The sequence below is a fragment of the Podarcis melisellensis genome (assembly GCF_964234715.1).
Source record: "Podarcis melisellensis genome assembly, chromosome: 2".
Taxonomy (NCBI): Eukaryota; Metazoa; Chordata; class Lepidosauria; order Squamata; family Lacertidae; genus Podarcis; species Podarcis melisellensis.
Genome location: NC_138529.1, coordinates 10125027 through 10142732, shown reverse-complemented (window position 1 = coordinate 10142732; position 17706 = coordinate 10125027). Strand labels below are relative to the sequence as shown.

Below are 17706 nucleotides of genomic sequence, written 5' to 3'. Positions count from 1 at the left end.
TGAATTTAAATGCTACTTTCCTTGATGAAGGTTACTAGTTACAGAGTGAAGAATAGTTCTGGAGCTCAGCACCAGAACCAAGCTTGAATGTCAGAGGCATGCAAAGTGTGTGTGTTAAAAGCCTGATGCCCTCCATATGAGGGCATCCATTCTCTATGATCACTGGTCACACTGGCTGGGGTCGGAGGGAGTTGAAATCCAAAAACATCTGGAGGACACCAGCTTGGGAAAGGCTGTTGTATTATCGATTGTACTGCTGACCTTAAGCTAAAAATGACAGGTTATATTACAAGCAGTTATATTACAAAGCATCTCAAAGCTGAGCTTCAGTCAACACCAAAGCCCCCCCGAAATGGACATACTAAAGTATTAACCTCTCTAGGATCTCAGTACATGAAAAGTCATTTTATTTCCATGCCCCTGTTCATATTTGTATTGCTTGGTTTAATTTTTTTCCCTTTGGTAGTTCCTGGAGGGTTGGCATAGATAAATTGAGATTTGGCACCCTACAACTATGTTCTTACAAATAGGCTTCATTTGAACACAAAACTACCTTTTACAGTTAAGATGATGGAAAAACCTCCACCTCATCCAGCAACGAGTTGCCCAAGGGCCTCCTGATTTGATTATTCAGATTCTGGGTCATAAATAGTGGAATTTCTCCACGAGTTAAGAGAAAATATACAGGCACTGGTGTAAAAATCAGAGGCGGCCAGGCCTAGGAACTCCCTATGGTGACAATGCTTTGAAACATGCATGCCTGCTCCGTCCCAAAAGAAACGAGCTTAAGATGACTTTTTTTAAAGGCATTTTTGAAACGCCCCATGGCAAGGAAAAAATCAAATGTGTCTTACAGGTTCCATTTATGCCAGTGTTTTGAAAGCAGTGTGTCCTGTAGAAAACAAAATACACAATGGTTTTTAAAAAATGCATGGGTGCTGTTAGTTTGCCATTAAAGTTTGGATCACAAACAACAATAGTTGTGTCACCCCATCATGAAGAAACAGTGCTGTGGCATTTCTGCCTGTTGTTGTTGTTTAGTCGTGTCCGACTCTTCGGGACCCAATGGACCAGAGCACGCCAGGCACCTCTGTCTTCCACTGCCTCCCACAGTTTGGTCAAACTCATGCTGGTAGCTTCGAGAATGCTATCCAACCATCTTGTCCTCTGTCGTCCCCTTCTCCTTGTGCCCTCCATCTTTCCCAACATCAGGGTCTTTTCCAGGGAGTCTTCTCTTCTCGTGAGGTGGCCAAAGTATTGGAGCCTCAGTTTCAGGATCTGTCCTTCCAGTGAGCACTCAGGGCTGATTTCCTTCAGAATGGATAGGTTTGATCTTCTTGCAGCCCATGGGACTCTCAAGAGTCTCCTCCAGCACCATAATTCAAAAGCATCAATTCTTTGGCGATCAGCCTTCTTTATGGTCCAGCTCTCACTTCCATACATCACTACTGGGAAAACCATAGCTTTTACTATATGGACCTTTGTCGGCAAGGTGATGTCTCTACTTTTTAAGATGCTGTCTAGGTTTGTCATTGCTTTCCTCCCAAGAAGCAGGTGTCTTTTAATTTCGTGGCTGCTGTCACCATCTGCAGTGATCATGGAGCCCAAGAAAGTAAAATCTCTCGCTACCTCCATTTCTTCCCCTTCTATTTGCCAGGAGGTGATGGGACCAGTGGCCATGATCTTTTGTCTGTTAGGCAGCCTTTTTTAGAGTGTCAACTCATCTCCCTTTTATCTGCAAAGTCACAAGCTCCCGCCCCAGACTCCCCTTTAACTGATTTTAACAAAATTAAGAAAGAGATTCGTCCAACGGAGCAAAACAACTTTGAGCCGGGTCTGGACATCCTTACGAAAATTCTCTGTAGCCTTCTCGCCACTCTCGCCCCGCAGGAGTAGGACGTCGACATGCAACCGGAAGTGAGGATGGCGTGCGGCATTGCCGGCTGGCTCTTGCCCTCTTTGGCCGTTGCTAGGGAGGCGGGGCGGAGCTTCCGGTAGGTGCCGAGTCCCAATAGGCGGACTGATCATAGACTCCGCCGGCTGGAGAGGGCGCCTTTTCCCCCCTCGCCTCCCAAGATGGCGCAGCAGGTGAACATCACGGAGCTTTCGCTGCCGCAGCTGGAGGTGCTGAAGAACCAGCTGGACCAGGTGAGGGAACGAGCCTTAGCGACTGGGGGCGAGAGGGTCGGGTGGGGAATGAACGGCCGGCCGCTTCCCGCTCAAACTAGCCTGAGGCGGGAGAGGGGAGGTTGGGCGGCCGCGCCTGAGGCAGCCAAGTGGGAGGAAATGCATCGGGGATTTGGGGCAGAGATGGGGAAGCTATGCTTCCCTCTCCCCGCCCCACAAAAAAGCCCCCCACCTTCCAAGGCTCTGCTGGACTGCGACTCCCATCAGCCCCAGCGAGCTTGGCCAGTGGTCGGGGGTGATGGGAGTTGGAGTCCCAACCGCCAGGTTCCCCACACTCGATTTAAGGCATTTTTGAAATGCCCCATGACAAGGGAAAATTCAAGTGTGTCTTACAGATTCCATTTATGCCAGTGTTTTGAAAGCAGTGTGTCCTGTAGAAAACAAAATACATAATGGTTTTTAAAAAAAAAAATGCATGGGTGCTGTTAATTTGCCATTAAAGTTTGGGTCACAATTCAAACAAGAATACAGTGGTACCTCGGGTTACATACGCTTCAGGTTACATATGCTTCAGGTTACATATGCTTCAGGTTACATATGCTTCAGGTTACAGACTCCGCTAACCCAGAAATAGTACCTCAGGTTAAGACTTTTGCTTCAGGATGAGAACAGAAATCGGGCAGCAGCAGCGGGAGGCCCCATTAGCTAAAGTGGTGCTTCAGGTTAAGAACAGTTTCAGGTTAAGTACGGACCTCCGGAACAAATTAAGTTCTTAACCTGAGGTACCACTGTAATCGCACCACCCCATCAAAAAAGGCCAATGCTATCCTAGGCCGCCTCAGCGGAAATATAGTGCCCTGGGGATCAAGGGAAGTCATCGGATTGCTCTTATTCTGCCTTGGGTCAGACCACGCCTGGAAGAGCTGTGTCCGATTCCGGGCACCACAGTTTAAGAAAGATGCTTAGAAGCAAAGGAGGGCAAATGAAGACGATCGAGGGTCTTGCAAAATGAGGAATGGTTGAGGGAGGTTGGGTATGTTTAACCTGGAAAAGAAGAGACGGAGAGGAGTTAGGGTTGCCACCTTCAAATATCTCAAGGGCTGTCACATGGAGGATGGAGCGAGCTTGCTGCAGAGGCCACAACCTGAAGCAACGGATTCAAGTTACGAGAAAGGAGATTCCTGCTAAACATCAGGAAGTAATTTCTGACAGTTAAGAGTCATTCCTCCTTTTTGCAAGGTCTCCAGTGGAAGGGAGAAGGGCCAGAATCAAGGGTTGGGGGGTGGGAAGAGAAAGCTAAATTCTTCACTTGAGCAGCATTTAGTGGACGCCTCTGAGCTTCCTGCCTCATCATCCTGTGAAGCTCAGGATCTGAGCCTCAGGGGAGCTGGGTATCCCTACTCTCAGGAGGGGGCGTGGGTGGCGCTGTGGGTTAAAATCACAGAGCCTAGGAAGGTCGGCAGTTTGAATCCCCGCGACGGGGTGAGCTCCCATTGTTCGGTCCCTGCTCCTGCCAACCTAGCAGTTCAAAAGCACATCAAAGTGCAAGTAGATAAATAGGTACCGCTCCGGCGGGAAGGTAAATGGCGTTTCCGTGCTCTGCTCTGGTTCGCCAGAAGCGGCTTAGTCATGCTGGCCACATGACCCGGAAGCTGTACGCCAGCTCCCTCGGCCAATAAAACGAGATGAGCGCTGCAACCCCAGAGTCGGCCACTACTGGACCTAATAGTCAGGGGTCCCTTTACCTTTACCTTACTCTCAGGAGTACCGTACTGCTTTTGAAGCAGAGGGCTTTGAATAAGATTGGATCTCCATGAACTTTAGATTTTTTTGTAACCTACCTACCTCTTTCCTGTGGAGATTAAATCCCTTGCAAATATTTGTGTAGTACATGCATGCTTTCTTTTTTTATCACTTCCTTGACCTGGTTTGTGATGCTATGGTAAGATGAGGTCGCCTCAGCCTTCATTGTCTTCTGCTATTCAGTTATCCTTTCAACATTTTGATGTTATCTTCCTGTTAAGAGATTGGGAAGTGAGGGATGAATCACCCCCCCTCACTTTGTAGTCTTTCACCTCCTCCAAGTGATCGCAGAACTTTGTGAGTGTCCTCCAACACTTACAGGGCTTTTTGATGGGAGCAGTTGGTGTTTCATTGAAGCAATATCCCACCATTACTAGAGTAATGTTTGTAGTACTTATAGTAGAATAGCGACCCCTGGTGGCAACAAAGTTATTTGATGCTGAGCCTTGATTTTTGTATGCCTTCTATAGGAAGTGGAGTTCCTTTCTTCATCCATTGCACAACTTAAGGTGGTGCAGACAAAATATGTGGAAGCCAAGGACTGTCTGATGGTTTTGAATAAAACCAATGAAGGCAAGTGACTTTATATTTTAAAATTTATATCCTGCTTCCCCGCCCCCTAAAAAGAGGAATTCAAAGTGAGTTACAACAATGAAAATGCAGAACATTGACACAAATACTAAAAGTTAGTAGTGATGTATAATGATTGTGTTAACTTTAGGTCAAATATCTTCCTTGTTCCACTCCTTAGAATATGAGTGAAACATACCTTACTGTGGTTTCTTAGAAAATGGTATGAAAGATGATATGAAGGAGCTCAATGGTAGTTCCTTCAACTCAGATGTGTGTTTTTTATGTTTTACAAAAGTAACCAATAAATTACATGGCACAATTGGATTCTGACTTTGACAAATCATTATTGTGGAGATGCTCTGTAATGTAAAAGTCCTATATTTTTGTCTCATCAGGTAAAGAGTTACTGGTCCCACTTTCAAGCTCTGTATCCTTTCCTCAAGATGGTGGTGGTATTGCAGCAGCACAGCTTACGGCGCAAAACCTTTCTCCCTTAAGCAGCCATTCTTTTCCTATAATTTGACTGTTTGATTAATCTGCAACAAAGTGTCTAGAACAGGCACGGAGAACCTGTGGTTTGCAGATGTTGCCGAACTACAGCTCCCATCATCCTAACCATTGGCTTTGTTGGGTGGGCTTAAAAGGAGTTGGAGTCCAACAATATCTGGAGAGCCACAGGCTCCTGAGCCCTGGCATAAAACTTTTCAGGGAGCAACATCTCTCATAGAATCCTTCCATCCTCTAATCTGCAACCACATTTGTGGAGATACCTTATTAGAAGAGTGTAAACGTCTCATAGTTCTCTCTGGAGCCTGTTTCATGATTCAGAGTTAAAGGCTTTAGCCTTTGGGAGTTTTTCAGCAACTGGGTTGAGCAGGTACATCTTGTGCTGGCCACTTGGATTTTTTATCTTCAGCACTTGCATGCTCCTATTCCCCGTGGTTCTTGATTTTTGTCCTACTATCCCAACTGTTTTTGGACAAATGATTGGTTTTGGAATAAGCGCTATGCATTTGTTTAAACCAAAGTTGAAAGGTTTGAGTAAGCTGGCTGCAGTTGGAGAAGGCACCTTTTAGGAACTGTATCCCCAATTGTTTTGACAACTCATGCCTTTAGTAATGTTGGATATTTTACATATGTCATAATGGAGACTTGAGTGTCAGTGATGTCAGCTTACGGCTGTGACCTCATCGTATCACTGACACTCAAGTCTCCATGATGACGTATGTAAAATATTCAACTGCAGCCGGCTTACTTAAACCTCGCTGTATCATGTGGTGCTGCAACCTCAGGCTTAAAGATCATTTGCATCTTCAGGCTAAAACAGCTCACTGGGCTACTGTTGACCCATCAAGGTAAAATATCCAGTCTTGTCTGGATTGAGCTTTTATGTATTGGCTGTCATCCAGTCCGCTGGGAAGACATCAGCGAGCACATGGTAGCTTGGGCATCCGTGTGGTCCACATGGAAGAGCCACACACAGGTTGTGGGTTACCTGCATGTCACATGGTTCCTCCCTGTTCCTTCTGCGTTTCCTTAACCTCTCTCACAGATGTACGTTCCTGGGAAGCTTTCCGATGTTGCTCATGTCTTGATAGATGTAGGAACAGGTTACTATGTAGAAAAGGTAAGGCATCCATTCTTGAGATTCACGTGGAATTCTTATTAAAGCAGCTGCATGGTTTGAGTTCATGTGAAACGTTGGGGCCTGCTGTGGTCTAATGCTCCAGTACTTTCTGCCTTGAACTGTTGGGTTGAGTTGAACCGTTCTCAATGCAGATTTTGGTCTTCTGCCTGAATGGACTGTTTCTGGGGCTCTCAATGTGGATGAGTTTTTGAGGAGCCCTGGAGGCTTATCCGCCTGCCCTCTTTGTCACATTTCCCATCATGTGTATTTGGGCCAGGGGATGGGAGGCGATGTCATTGAGAATGTACAAATTGCATTCCCATACCACTGTATAACCATAGCCGGCTTCATAAACAGGGGATTTGAATCAGAGATCAGGGAAAGGGATTTCTTGGCAAATATGATTGTTTTGATTTGGTGGATTGCATTTCTCTGCTGCTTTTCCATTCAAATGAACCCCAAAAGTGGCTTACAAAACAATAAATAAGAATAACATAATAAAACCTCACAATTACAGAATAAATCATATAATATAATTAACAAAACAATTACAATATTAACAAACCAGCAACTAGAAAATAAGCTAAGAATCACAGTAACAGCGTAAGTCATATTATATGATTAACAAATCAGTAGGGCATTTATAACCTATATAACAATATTAACAAAATAACAGCTAAAAAAATAAACTAAACATTATTAAGTTCATACAGAAACACACTCTCTTACCGCCAATGACTCATAAAACTTTGGCTCTATTCAGTTCATTAAAATAGAATTCTGTTAAGGAGGAGGCTTTCATTTTATATGTAATATCTATGCCCATAGATTTGTGCTGCTAGTGTGCCTGGAAGAGCACATTCCCTCCATGGGAATTAGTAAGAAAAATGGAGGATAGTAAGAAGAATTAGTAAGAAAAATGGAGTTGGGGACCAACAATGGGCTCCTCAACAGTTTTTGGTCCCAGCAGATGCTCAGTTCTGCCCATTGTTTTTTCTGGCTGTCTCTGTAAGATTGGTAAATGGATTCCAGTGTGGATTGGTCCAATAGTATGGATTCACTCTGTGTTGCTGGGGAGCTGATGTCATGAGCCCTTTCAACATTTTAAGATAGATCCATGTTTTTTAATAGTGACTACACCATCCGGCATCAAATATGAAATGGCCCTTGAATAGACTTGTTACTGGAATAGGCCTAACCTGAAAAGGAACAAATATTCCTCTTTGGGCATTGTGTCTGACAAACTTGAAAGAGAAGGCCAAACAGTTCCAGTAAGTCTAGTAATATTTCTTAGCAGGGGTTTCATATATCCAAAGAGACAGACTCTATGGCAGGTGCGAGTATAAAAGATTCAGAGCACGCCAGACTGGTTAAGGGTTTAAGTCAGGCCTCCTGTATGTTGTTGGACTACAGCTCCCATCATCCTTTGCTGGCTGGGGCTGGTGGGAGTTGTAGTCCACAGCATTTGGAAGGGCACCAGATTGGAGAATTCAAAATTGTTTTGAATATGTCTCCTAAGGGTCTGGCTCAGCACCCTTTGTCTAGAAAGCTATTTTGATGATATCCACCAAGTGCGTTTGATGTTGCAGTCAGTGGACGACGCCAGAGATTTCTTCAAGAGGAAGATTGATTTCCTGACAAAACAGATGGAGAAAATCCAGCCGGCGCTCCAGGAGAAGCACGCAATGAAGCAAGGTGAGGCCTGATGGCAGGCAAAGCCCTGGAATTGGTGAGGGTCCATTTTGATCCGAGCAGCTGTGGCTGGGGTGAAGTTCTTTACTCTTCTCTGTTTCTTCTATTGCAGCTGTAATAGAGATGATGAGCCATAAGATTCAGCAACTAACAGCAGCGGGGACCTCACAGGCAGCCGCAGCAAAGGCCTAGCAAAACACTGGTCACACACGCGCCTTCACAGTTCACCATTTTGTGATGTAAACCCAATTTTGCAGCTATCCATTCAGCTGTGCAGCTGAGGGTGAGGAGAGGGTGGGGCGTTAGTTGCTTTAATAAATACGGGATTGTGATATAACAAAATCTTTTATGGGAACAATGACCATTTTGAGGATCCCATCCTTTTAAGGCGACGGGCTTTCGCCAGTTTTATTCTTGGGGTGGTTGTTATGTATTGCTGATTGTGACATGAGATGGCCTTTCATTTTTAAAGCCCAGTGGGGAATTTTTGTCACTTGTAAATGGAATTGTACAAAATAAACTGGTAGGATGAGAGAAAGTGCAATGTGTGTGGACCCACTAGTGTGATCTTCAGAAATGGGAGGCGAAGGCAAGGAACTGGGACATATAAGTGAGCAGCTGTTAACCTCTTTAGATCTTGGGCAAATAGCATTAATCAGATATATGTATGAAATGCTATTGAGGGAGAATATGTCTACATCCTAGGGCTGAGTACTGGATTGTACATTCACTAGGTATAATAATAATAATAATAATAATAATAATAATAATAATAATAATAATAATTTATTTATACCCTGCCCATCTGGCTGAGTTTCCCCAGCCACTCTGGACGGCTCCCAATCAAATGTTAAAAACAGTACAGCATTAAATATTAAACTTCCCTAAACAGGGCTGCCTTCAGATGTCCTTTAAAGATAAGATAGCTTCTTATTTCCTTCACATCTGAAGGGAGGGCATTCCACAGGGCGGGCGCCACTACCGAGAAGGCCCTCTTAGTGTGGTCATAAGCATATTTATTCCAAAGTAAATCCAATAGGGCTGGTTTGCACTGCAAGCTTTGGACTCACATACTCCCCCCCCCCCCTTTATCCTCTGCTGCAGCATCGAGGAGTCTAGAAGCTTTTTGTTTCTGTTTTAGAATAGGTACAACCATCCGTGTCATCTTAACCCGGACAAACTAGTTAATTGTAACAATGATTAGTTGAAAGAAGCAAACTTAAGACCCTTAGGGGCGCACTCATATAACAAGTCCCACAAGCACCAGTGCCTTTGCCCCCTCTCTCTTCCCCAAATTGCCTGGGTGGAGAGCTCCCAGAACAGCATGGGGGGGGGGTTGTTCTATCTGGAAAGCCGAAATGCTTGCACTGTCTGAATGATTGCCATAGCACTATGTTGAATTTCTCTCAAAGTTTATGAAGCTTACTTGCTTCAGCCCAGAGGGCGAGGAACATCCAGTGTGGTGTAGTGGTTAAGAGCGGTAGTCTCCTAATCTGGGGAACCGGGTTCGCGTCTCCGCTCCTCCACATGCAGCTGCTGGGTGACCTTGGGCCAGTCCCACTTCTTTGAAGTCTCTCAGCCCCACTCACCTCACAGAGTGTTTGTTGTGGGGGAGGAAGGGAAAGGAGAATGTTAGCCGCTTTGAGACTCCTTAAAGGGAGTGAAAGGTGGGATATCAAATCCAAATTCTTCTTCTTCTTCTTGAAGTTCATTCCGTTAATGCTAAACCTATGGGCCTCCAGTTAGGACTTTCAACTCCCATCATCTTACGCCAGCATGGCCAGTGGTCAGTGATGATGATAACTGGGAGTCCGACACCATCTGGAATGCCTCAGCTTCCCTGTCTCTGCATTAAACCATGGTTGAGCTATACCCAAATGCAGCCATAGAGACATATCGTAGTTGTATCAGCAGCCTGAATCTGTATACCTCTCACTTGTCTCCCTGTGTGATGGACTATTTGTAAGTTTTCTCAGGAAACCAGAAAGCAAAGATGTTTCATTTTATAGGGGGGGAAACAACAACTTTCCTCCCCTGCAGGAACCCTCAGCATCTGAAGGACTCACATAGGCCAGATAATACTGTTACTACTATTGTAGAGATCTATCTTCTGCAGTTTTTGCTTCACTGTAGTTGATAAAGTATGCTTGTAGTAATATAGGTAGAGAAATGTGGGTATGCAAATGTGGGTATTTATCAGGAGAGGAACATGAGGCTGGGAAGATTAAGGCCCATCTATGAAAACAGTCTTTTGCATCCATAGCCATAAACACAAGGAACAGCTTTAAAATGAACTAGGTTCTGCCCCAGATACCAGTTTGTACCCTGCACTGCAAAAAAGACTTGCTATGTTCTCTTGTTGGGCTTAAACGTCTTCTAGTCCATAGTGTCTCCTTTTCTTCTTCTTCTGTACAGCCCATCAGCCACCACAATCTCCCAGTGAGTGGCCTTTTTATCAGTGCTGTTCATCTCCTGTTCAGAATTTGGTCCATCTTCCCATTCCGCCACATTGCCTACCTTGGTCTCTCGAACTGCCCTTATTCGATCGCAAACTTCTGAAAGAAAGAACGAGTTTGGCACTTTGAGATCAGGAGATACACAAAACTTTTATTTCACAAGGTTTTGTTCAATCCCCCTGTCCCCTCCTCAACCGCCGTCCAATTTCCCCTGCCCCAATGGTCCACGCTCCTTCCCTGAGGCAACTCAGTTCTGCTGCGAGATGCTTCCTCGTCTGAATTCTTTCTTCCATCCAAGTCTCAGGGAGACTTGCTGACTGGATCTCTTCCCCCTCCCTCCCCTTGAAGGTTTTCTATTATGGCTGCTAACTAAAGAATCCCCCCCCCCCAACACACACACATTGTATGTACAGGAGGAGGGTCCAGGGCCTGTAGATTCTCAGCAGGTGAGTTAGTTGTGCTCCGCTTTCATTCTGCCCCACTGGCAGTTCGAGATCTGGGCTGCAACCAGTCTCCCGACAAGGGCCTGAAGTCCAAGCTTCTCCTCTTCTTCCCTCCTCCTCCTCCTCGTCACCACCCAGTGGCTTTTTGCACGTTGGCCCCATCAGGGCCTTTGACCTGGCCAAGCAACACCCAGGTTGCAGTCCAGAGTCACCTCGGACCCCAACCTGTAGTCTTCAGGCAGCAAGCCTGGGCATCGACGTTTGGAATTCCTCTCCCACACGGGGGAACGAAAAGCCTCAACGCACAAAGATGGGCTTGTGCACTCTCTTGTGGCGGATGAGCGTAGTTCTCTTGGTGAAACACTCTCCGCACTCCACGCAAATGAAGGGCTCCGAGGGGGCGACGCCATGGTGAGCCACGCGGTGGCGCTCCACCTCGGAAGGTGCCCGGAAGCGCTGCCCACATTCCGGGCAAGGATGTCCGATGGGGGAGTCCGTGTCGTGGCGCAGGCGCTGGTGTTTGACCAGGCCGGCCGTGTGCGCAAAGCCCCGCCCGCACTCTGGGCAGCGGAATGGCCGGGCACCCGTGTGCGTCCTCCGGTGCTTGGCCAGGTTCTTGCTTTGGGTGAAGCTACGCCCGCAGTCCCCGCACGTGTAAGGGCGCTCTCCCGTGTGTATGCGCTGGTGCTGGATGAGATTGGAGCTCCAGCTGAAGCTCTTGCCGCAGTCCCGGCAGACGTAGGGCTTTTCGCCGGTGTGCGTGCGCCGGTGCTGCACCAGGTGCGAGTTCTGCGAGAAGCTCTTGCCACAGTCGGTGCAGGTGCTGGGCCGCTCGCCGGTGTGCGTGCGCTGGTGCCGCAGCAGCTTCGACCAGTGGCTGAAGCTCTTGCCGCACTCGTTGCAGATGAAGGGGCGCTGCTTGGTGGGGCGCGAGACCACTGCGGCGGCAACCGCCCCCTCGCCCTCGCCATAGCTGCCAGGGGCTAGCGGGCTCCCCTGCCGGTCCACTGCTGATTCTTCCTGCTGGGAATTTGCCTTCCAGTTGGACTGTCCATGCTGAGTGCTGGATTGGATGGTCTCGTGCTCCAGATCATCTTCACCTTTGTCAGCTGTAGGGGAAAAGTGCCACATAGATCAGCCACAGGAGCAATGTGCCAAGACCCACAAGCTGATCCCCAGAAGTCAGAAGAATGGGTCTTTTAAGTCTGAGGCTTTCAAAAATGGGAACCCACCAGGGCTGAGTTTAGAAACAGTCACACACCTGCTCCTAGATAACCCAAGTGTTATGAAAAAGCTAATGGTGCAACCCACATTTATTATGATAGTTTGTATAATTTCTCCCATTTGGCATACTTTTATTGCACCATTCCTACTATTTTCCCTAAGTGGCCAAGAAGAGCTGGTTCAGTTTAAACTTGCCAGTGGTTGTCCTGTCTGCACGCAAAACACCAAAATGATAGCTAGTGTGTTTGCCCATGTCCCTATTCTACATTTCAACTTCAAGTTTACCTTCCCGCTGGAGCGGTACCTATTTATCTACTTGCACTTTGACGTGCTTTCGAACTGCTAGGTTGGCAGGAGCTGGGACCGAGCAACGGGAGCTCACCCCGTCGCGGGGATTTGAACCACTGACCTTCCGATCGGCAAGCCCTAGGCTCAGTGGTTTAGACCAGGGCGTAATAAAAATGTTGTAATAACAATAATGGGACCCACACAAGGATGTGCAACTGGGCCAAGCATCTCACCTACGTAGACTCTCCGTACAATCCCACCATCATCTGAGTTGTGGATCTCCACATGACCTGGGTCTTCACAGTCCATCTCAAAGAGCTTTTTCCTCCTTCAAGCCAGAATCTTACTGCTATGGGGGGAATGAGAGAGTTGAAATCAGAGGAAGTATCAAGCATTTCTGGAGTTGGTAACAGATGTTCACAAAGAAGCAGTACTGGGCGAAAGGGAACATAATTGTCTACAGCTTGAGATCGCTCAGCCTCTCCTCTGACTAACAAGCCATGCTCTCTCTTGTCTTCTGGTGGGAGCCATGCTGGTACAGCGAGGCCTATCTAGCTCTGCCGATCTATGACCTCCACTTGGGAGGACTCAACCTCTACACCGAAAAGTGCCAAGGCTTCACAAAATGGCACGTTCTGATCTAAAAGCCCTGCCCTGTAAAGCCCACCCTGCTCAGAGGTGACCAAAATGCACTCTGCACGCGTTAAGCAACACTCTTTTTGTAGTGCCTCAACACGTTTCAGGGTTTGAGCCCCAACCTTGAAAATATGTTCCAGGGGTATTCCCAAATCAAACTGTGCCTTGACCACAGAGGACAGAGCAAAAGCACTCCAGTTACCAGTGATTTGAATCTCATCCTTTCACTGGGAACATAAGAATGCCTCCTATCTCACGAGATGGGGAATCAGCTACTTTGTTCTGAAACTACCGCCGTGGTGTAGACCAAGGATGGAGAACCTGTGTCCCTCCACGGATGTTGGATTCCAACTCCCATCAGCCCCAGCCAGTATAGCCAACAGTCAGGGAAGATGGGAATTGTAGTGAAGGCCCTGAAACAGGGTTCAGTGCTACCAGCCCAGCATTTCCTGAAAAGATACAGAGGAAGACCAGTATACAACTTAAACCTTAATTGCTGTTCCACTTTTATTATTTAACAAAGGAGGAGCTAAAAGGAACCATTCAAATAAAATACCAGATGAATTGCACCCATCATTCATTGGCCCATCTATCCCAATGCTGCCTACACTGGTTGGCAGCGGCTCTACAAAGTTTTAGGCAGACTTCTCTCCCAACCCTTCCTGCTGATGCCAGGAGGAGACCTCCTCTCCCACTTCTCTTTTAATTGTCCCAGATTGAAGCAGGAACCTTCTGTATGCAAGAACATATGCTCTCCCGCTGAGTTATGTTCCCACCCGGTATGCATGCAACCTCCCAACAAAATGTGCTTCAGAGTTATTGCTCTATCCATAGGCAACTTTAACCGCTGAATCAATGGATTAAGACCAATTGCGTTTGGCAGGATTCACTGCCAAGAAACTGCATGGGATTGCAGCCATGTAATCAAGCTACTGGTGAGTATATTCCTTTTCTAAAAAACGCTGCCAACTGTGAGCCTCCCACAATACGAATCCAGTCAACCAAAAGAACATCAGGGGGGGTGGAGATGAGGGCAAAAGAATGATGATGAGGAGGAGGAGAAGAAGAAGGAGAAGGAGAAGCAGCAGCAGCTTGTAGAAGAAGAAGAAGCTTGTAGCTTGTTGCCCCTGGGGACCTAGTGACAATGAAAATGAAATAATAATAAGCTTGTTGCACATGCGGACTTAGTAACAATAAAAATGAAAATCAGGCCACTATTGCCTAACTATCCTTATAAAAGGTAAAGGGTAAAGGGACCCCTGACCATTAGGTCCAGTCGTGGCCAACTGGGGTTGCGGCGCTCATCTTGCTCTATTGGCCGAGGGAGCCGGCGTACAGCTTCCAGGTCATGTGGCCAGCATGACTAAGCCGCTTCTGGCAAACCAGAGCAGCGCACGGAAACACCGTATACCTTCCCGCCGGAGCGGTACCTATTGATCTACTTGCACTTTGAGGTGCTTTTGAACTGCTAGGTTGGCAGGAGCAGGAACCAAGCAACGGGAGCTCACCCCGTCACGGGGATTCGAACTGCCGACCTTCTGATCTGCAATTCCTAGGCTCTGTGGTTTAACCCAAAGCACCATCCTTACAAGAACATATTACAGAGGAACGGCCATGTAAGCTCCTTGCACACACAAAAACAAATACAAAGAGCAATCACGTGGCTGTTGCGCTCATGCCACAATAAATCTGTTAGCCGCAGTACTTAGAGAGAGCTTTAAATAGTGTCGTCTAAAGTTAAAAACCAACCAACAGAACCTTCCCATACCCCAAACCCCCACTCCCCATTTTGCACCGCTCAGGAAGATAAAGACCCATCCCCACGGCCGCCTTACTCAGCCCCGGAAACCTCTAACTTGATGCCCCGCAGCGATGCCTCGCTGTACCCCCGGAGCCGCAACTTTGAAAATGACAGCTTTCTGTCTCGCCCGAGGTGGCCATCTTGGGATCGAGCAATGTCATTGGGGGCAGAGGCGAGCAAGCAGGTGGTGGAGGAAGGAGGGGGGGGGGGACAATCGGCGGCCAGCCGGACCCCGAAATCCTGCAGATCTGAGGCGCGATGCCACATCCCCGGAGAGAAGGAACCATTTCGAGATTGCACCGACGTGAGAACGACAGAGAGAGAGACGGGAGCAATGGGAAGAACAAGGAAACTCACACCAAGGGTGGCAAGCAGGGGAGAAATCTGATCAATAATAAACATGCAAAGTCTTTTGCAAAGTGGAAAAAAAGGCGCAATGCTGTCCACTCGGGATGCGGTTTGCAGAGGGAGGGAGGTCGTGTCTGGCGATGCTCCCCTTGCAAATCTTGCCAATTCCGCTTGCAAATCTTGCAAATGCAATGATCTCCCCCCCACCCCTCTTCCCGATATCTCTCCTCCCCCCCCCCCCAGATCCCTCGGTTCAAACTCACTTGCCCTGGGAAGATGAAGGAAGCAAGGTACAACCCGTTCTGATTTATTTTTATTTTTCCAGACACCACCCCCACCGGAGGCAAGAGAAAGGAGGCTGAGCCACGGCAGCGATTGCACTCCAGCTCAACTCTCAGCTCAGTTCAGGGGGCTGCTGGGAACAGGAAGGTCCCAGTTAGATTTAATCCCCTATTCCACCTCCTCCCCGCCGCTGTATTTCCTGGTGATCGCTAGGACGAGGGAGGTATTGCTAGCTCTATGGTTAAGAGATGGGGAGGGGGGCGGTTGTCCTAGGAAATCAGCATGCTTTCTTGAAAAGGAAAGTGGGGTGTCTATAAATATACGCACCCTGAGGGGTGAAAGATGCCGTCGGAAAAGTCGGTGGGCGAGTTTCTTCTCCGTTAGGGACGGGGAGGTCTGCAGCTGGCTGGGAGCTGTTAACTTATATGCAGAAGTCATCATGCGAAAGGCTGGGCTGGATGAATCCCAAACCGGAATTAAGATTGCCGGAAGAAATATCAACAACTCAGATATGCAGATGACACAACCTTGATGGCAGAAAGTGAGGAGGAATTAAAGAACCTTTTAATGAGGGTGAAAGAGGAGAGCGCAAAATATGGTTTGAAGCTCCACATCAAAAAAACGAAGATCATGGCCACTGGTCCCATCACCTCCTGGCAAATAGAAGGGGAAGAAATGGAGGCAGTGAGATATTTTACTTTCTTGGGCTCCATGATCACTGCAGATGGTGATAGCAGCCACAAAATTAAAAGACGCCTGCTTCTTGGGAGAAGAGCAATGACAAACCTTAAAAAGCAGAGACACCAGCTTGCCAGCAAAGGTCCATATAGTTAAAGCTATGGTTTTCCCAGTAGTGATGTATGGAAGTGAGAGCTGGACCATAAAGAAGGCTGATCGCCGAAGAATTGATGCTTTTGAATTACGGTGCTGGAGGAGACTCCTGAGAGTCCCATGGACTGCAAGAAGATCAAACCTATCCATTCTGAAGGAAATCAGCCCTGAGGACAGATCCTGAAGCTGAGACTCCAATACTTTGGCCACCTCATGAGAAGAGAAGACTCCCTGGAAAAGACCCTGATGTTGGGAAAGATGGAGGGCACAAGGAGAAGGGGACGACAGAGGACGAGATGGTTGGATAGTGTTCTCGAAGCTACCAGCATGAGTTTGACCAAACTGCGGAAGGCAGTGGAAGACAGGAGTGCCTGGCTTGCTCTGGTCCATGGGGTCATGAAGAGTCGGACACGACTAAACAACAACAACACCCTTTTCTTTGGCGATGCACCCAGAAAGTGCCAGCAGGAGACCCTCAGTAGGACCAGGGCCAGCCCACCCACGTGGCAAGATCTTGATGTGGATATTTGTTCATCTGAGATTCCTGCATCATTTGCTGGGGGGTTGACTAGATGATCCTTGGCGTCCCTTCCAACTCTACAATTCTATGATTCCATCTTTGTTCCTCTTATTCACTGGCGGGATGGTAGGGCATGTGTGGCATTTTGTGGTGTTGTAAACAAAATCTGCCCTTTTTCCCTTATGGGGTATCCAACAGCCTGTATATAGTCCTTACGTGGGCTCCCTATTGGTAGGAGAAAATAACAGAGGCCAACCAGAGTACAGTGGTACCTCAGGTTAAGTACTTAATTCGTTCTGGAGGTCCGTTCTTAACCTGAAACTGTTCTTAACCTGAAGCACCACTTTAGCTAATGGGGCCTCCTGCTGCCGTGCCGCCGGAGCCCGATTTCTGTTCTTATCCTGAAGCAAAGTTCTTAACCTGAAGCACTATTTCTGGGTTAGCGGAGTGTGTAACCTGAAGCGTCTGTAACCTGAAGCGTCTGTAACCTGAAGCGTCTGTAACCTGAAGCGTCTGTAACCCAAGTTGCCACTGTATATTGAGAAGGAAAGCGGCTAGGAAGCCTGGTCTTTATTGATTTGTTGCAACAGGGTGCTCTCCTCACACGCAGAGGACGGAGGAGGACCCAGAACCAAGGTGTGCCTGCTCTTATATAGATATTTTAAATTCCCTGCCCTGGAGCTCAAGAACACCCCTCCATACATCATACATACATCACAATGATGTATGGAAGTGAGAGCTGGACCATAAAGAAGGCTGATCACCGAATAATTGATGCTTTTGAATTATGGTGCTGGAGGAGACTCTTGAGAGTTCCATGGACTGCAAGAAGGTCAAACCTCTCCATTCTGAAGGAAATCAGCCCTGAGTGCTCACTGGAAGGGCAGATCCTGAAGCTGAGGCTCCAATACTTTGGCCACCTCATGAGAAGAGAAGACTCCCTGGAAAAGACCCTGATGCTGGGAAAGATGGAGGGCACAAGGAGAAGGGGACGACAGAGGACGAGATGGTTGGACAGTGTTCTCGAAGCTACCAGCATGAGTTTGACCAAACTG

The 17706-nt window shown here is 47.4% G+C and overlaps 2 protein-coding genes across 5 annotated transcripts; one reads left to right on the top strand and one right to left on the bottom strand.

Annotated features, from left to right (window-relative positions):
• The first annotated feature begins 2054 nt into the window (after positions 1-2054).
• On the top strand, positions 2055-8366 carry PFDN5 (prefoldin subunit 5). The gene is made up of 6 exons (XM_081899078.1): positions 2055-2148; positions 4401-4503; positions 4899-4930; positions 6056-6130; positions 7720-7825; positions 7935-8366. Exons 1-6 carry the CDS (start codon positions 2077-2079, stop codon positions 8012-8014), a joined length of 468 nt encoding a protein of 155 aa, XP_081755204.1. The 5' UTR covers positions 2055-2076; the 3' UTR covers positions 8015-8366.
• Positions 8367-10213: 1847 nt separating this feature from the next.
• LOC309362920 (uncharacterized protein) lies at positions 10214-16011 on the bottom strand. Of its 4 annotated transcripts, XR_014165127.1 has the most exons (4): positions 15282-16011; positions 12467-13318; positions 10679-11830; positions 10214-10377 (listed from the first exon to the last, which is right to left on the bottom strand). XR_014165127.1 is itself a non-coding variant. In XM_081898950.1 (3 exons), the coding sequence occupies exons 2-3, from the start codon at positions 12540-12542 to the stop codon at positions 11019-11021; spliced, it is 888 nt and encodes a 295-aa protein (XP_081755076.1). In that variant the 5' UTR covers positions 12543-13318; positions 15282-16011; the 3' UTR covers positions 10214-11018. The 4 variants fall into 4 exon arrangements, 3 of the variants coding, with proteins under 3 accessions (XP_081755076.1, XP_081755077.1, XP_081755078.1); XM_081898950.1 differs by having other exon boundaries at positions 10214-11830; XM_081898951.1 differs by having other exon boundaries at positions 10214-11830; positions 12467-12582.
• Positions 16012-17706: the final 1695 nt, after the last annotated feature.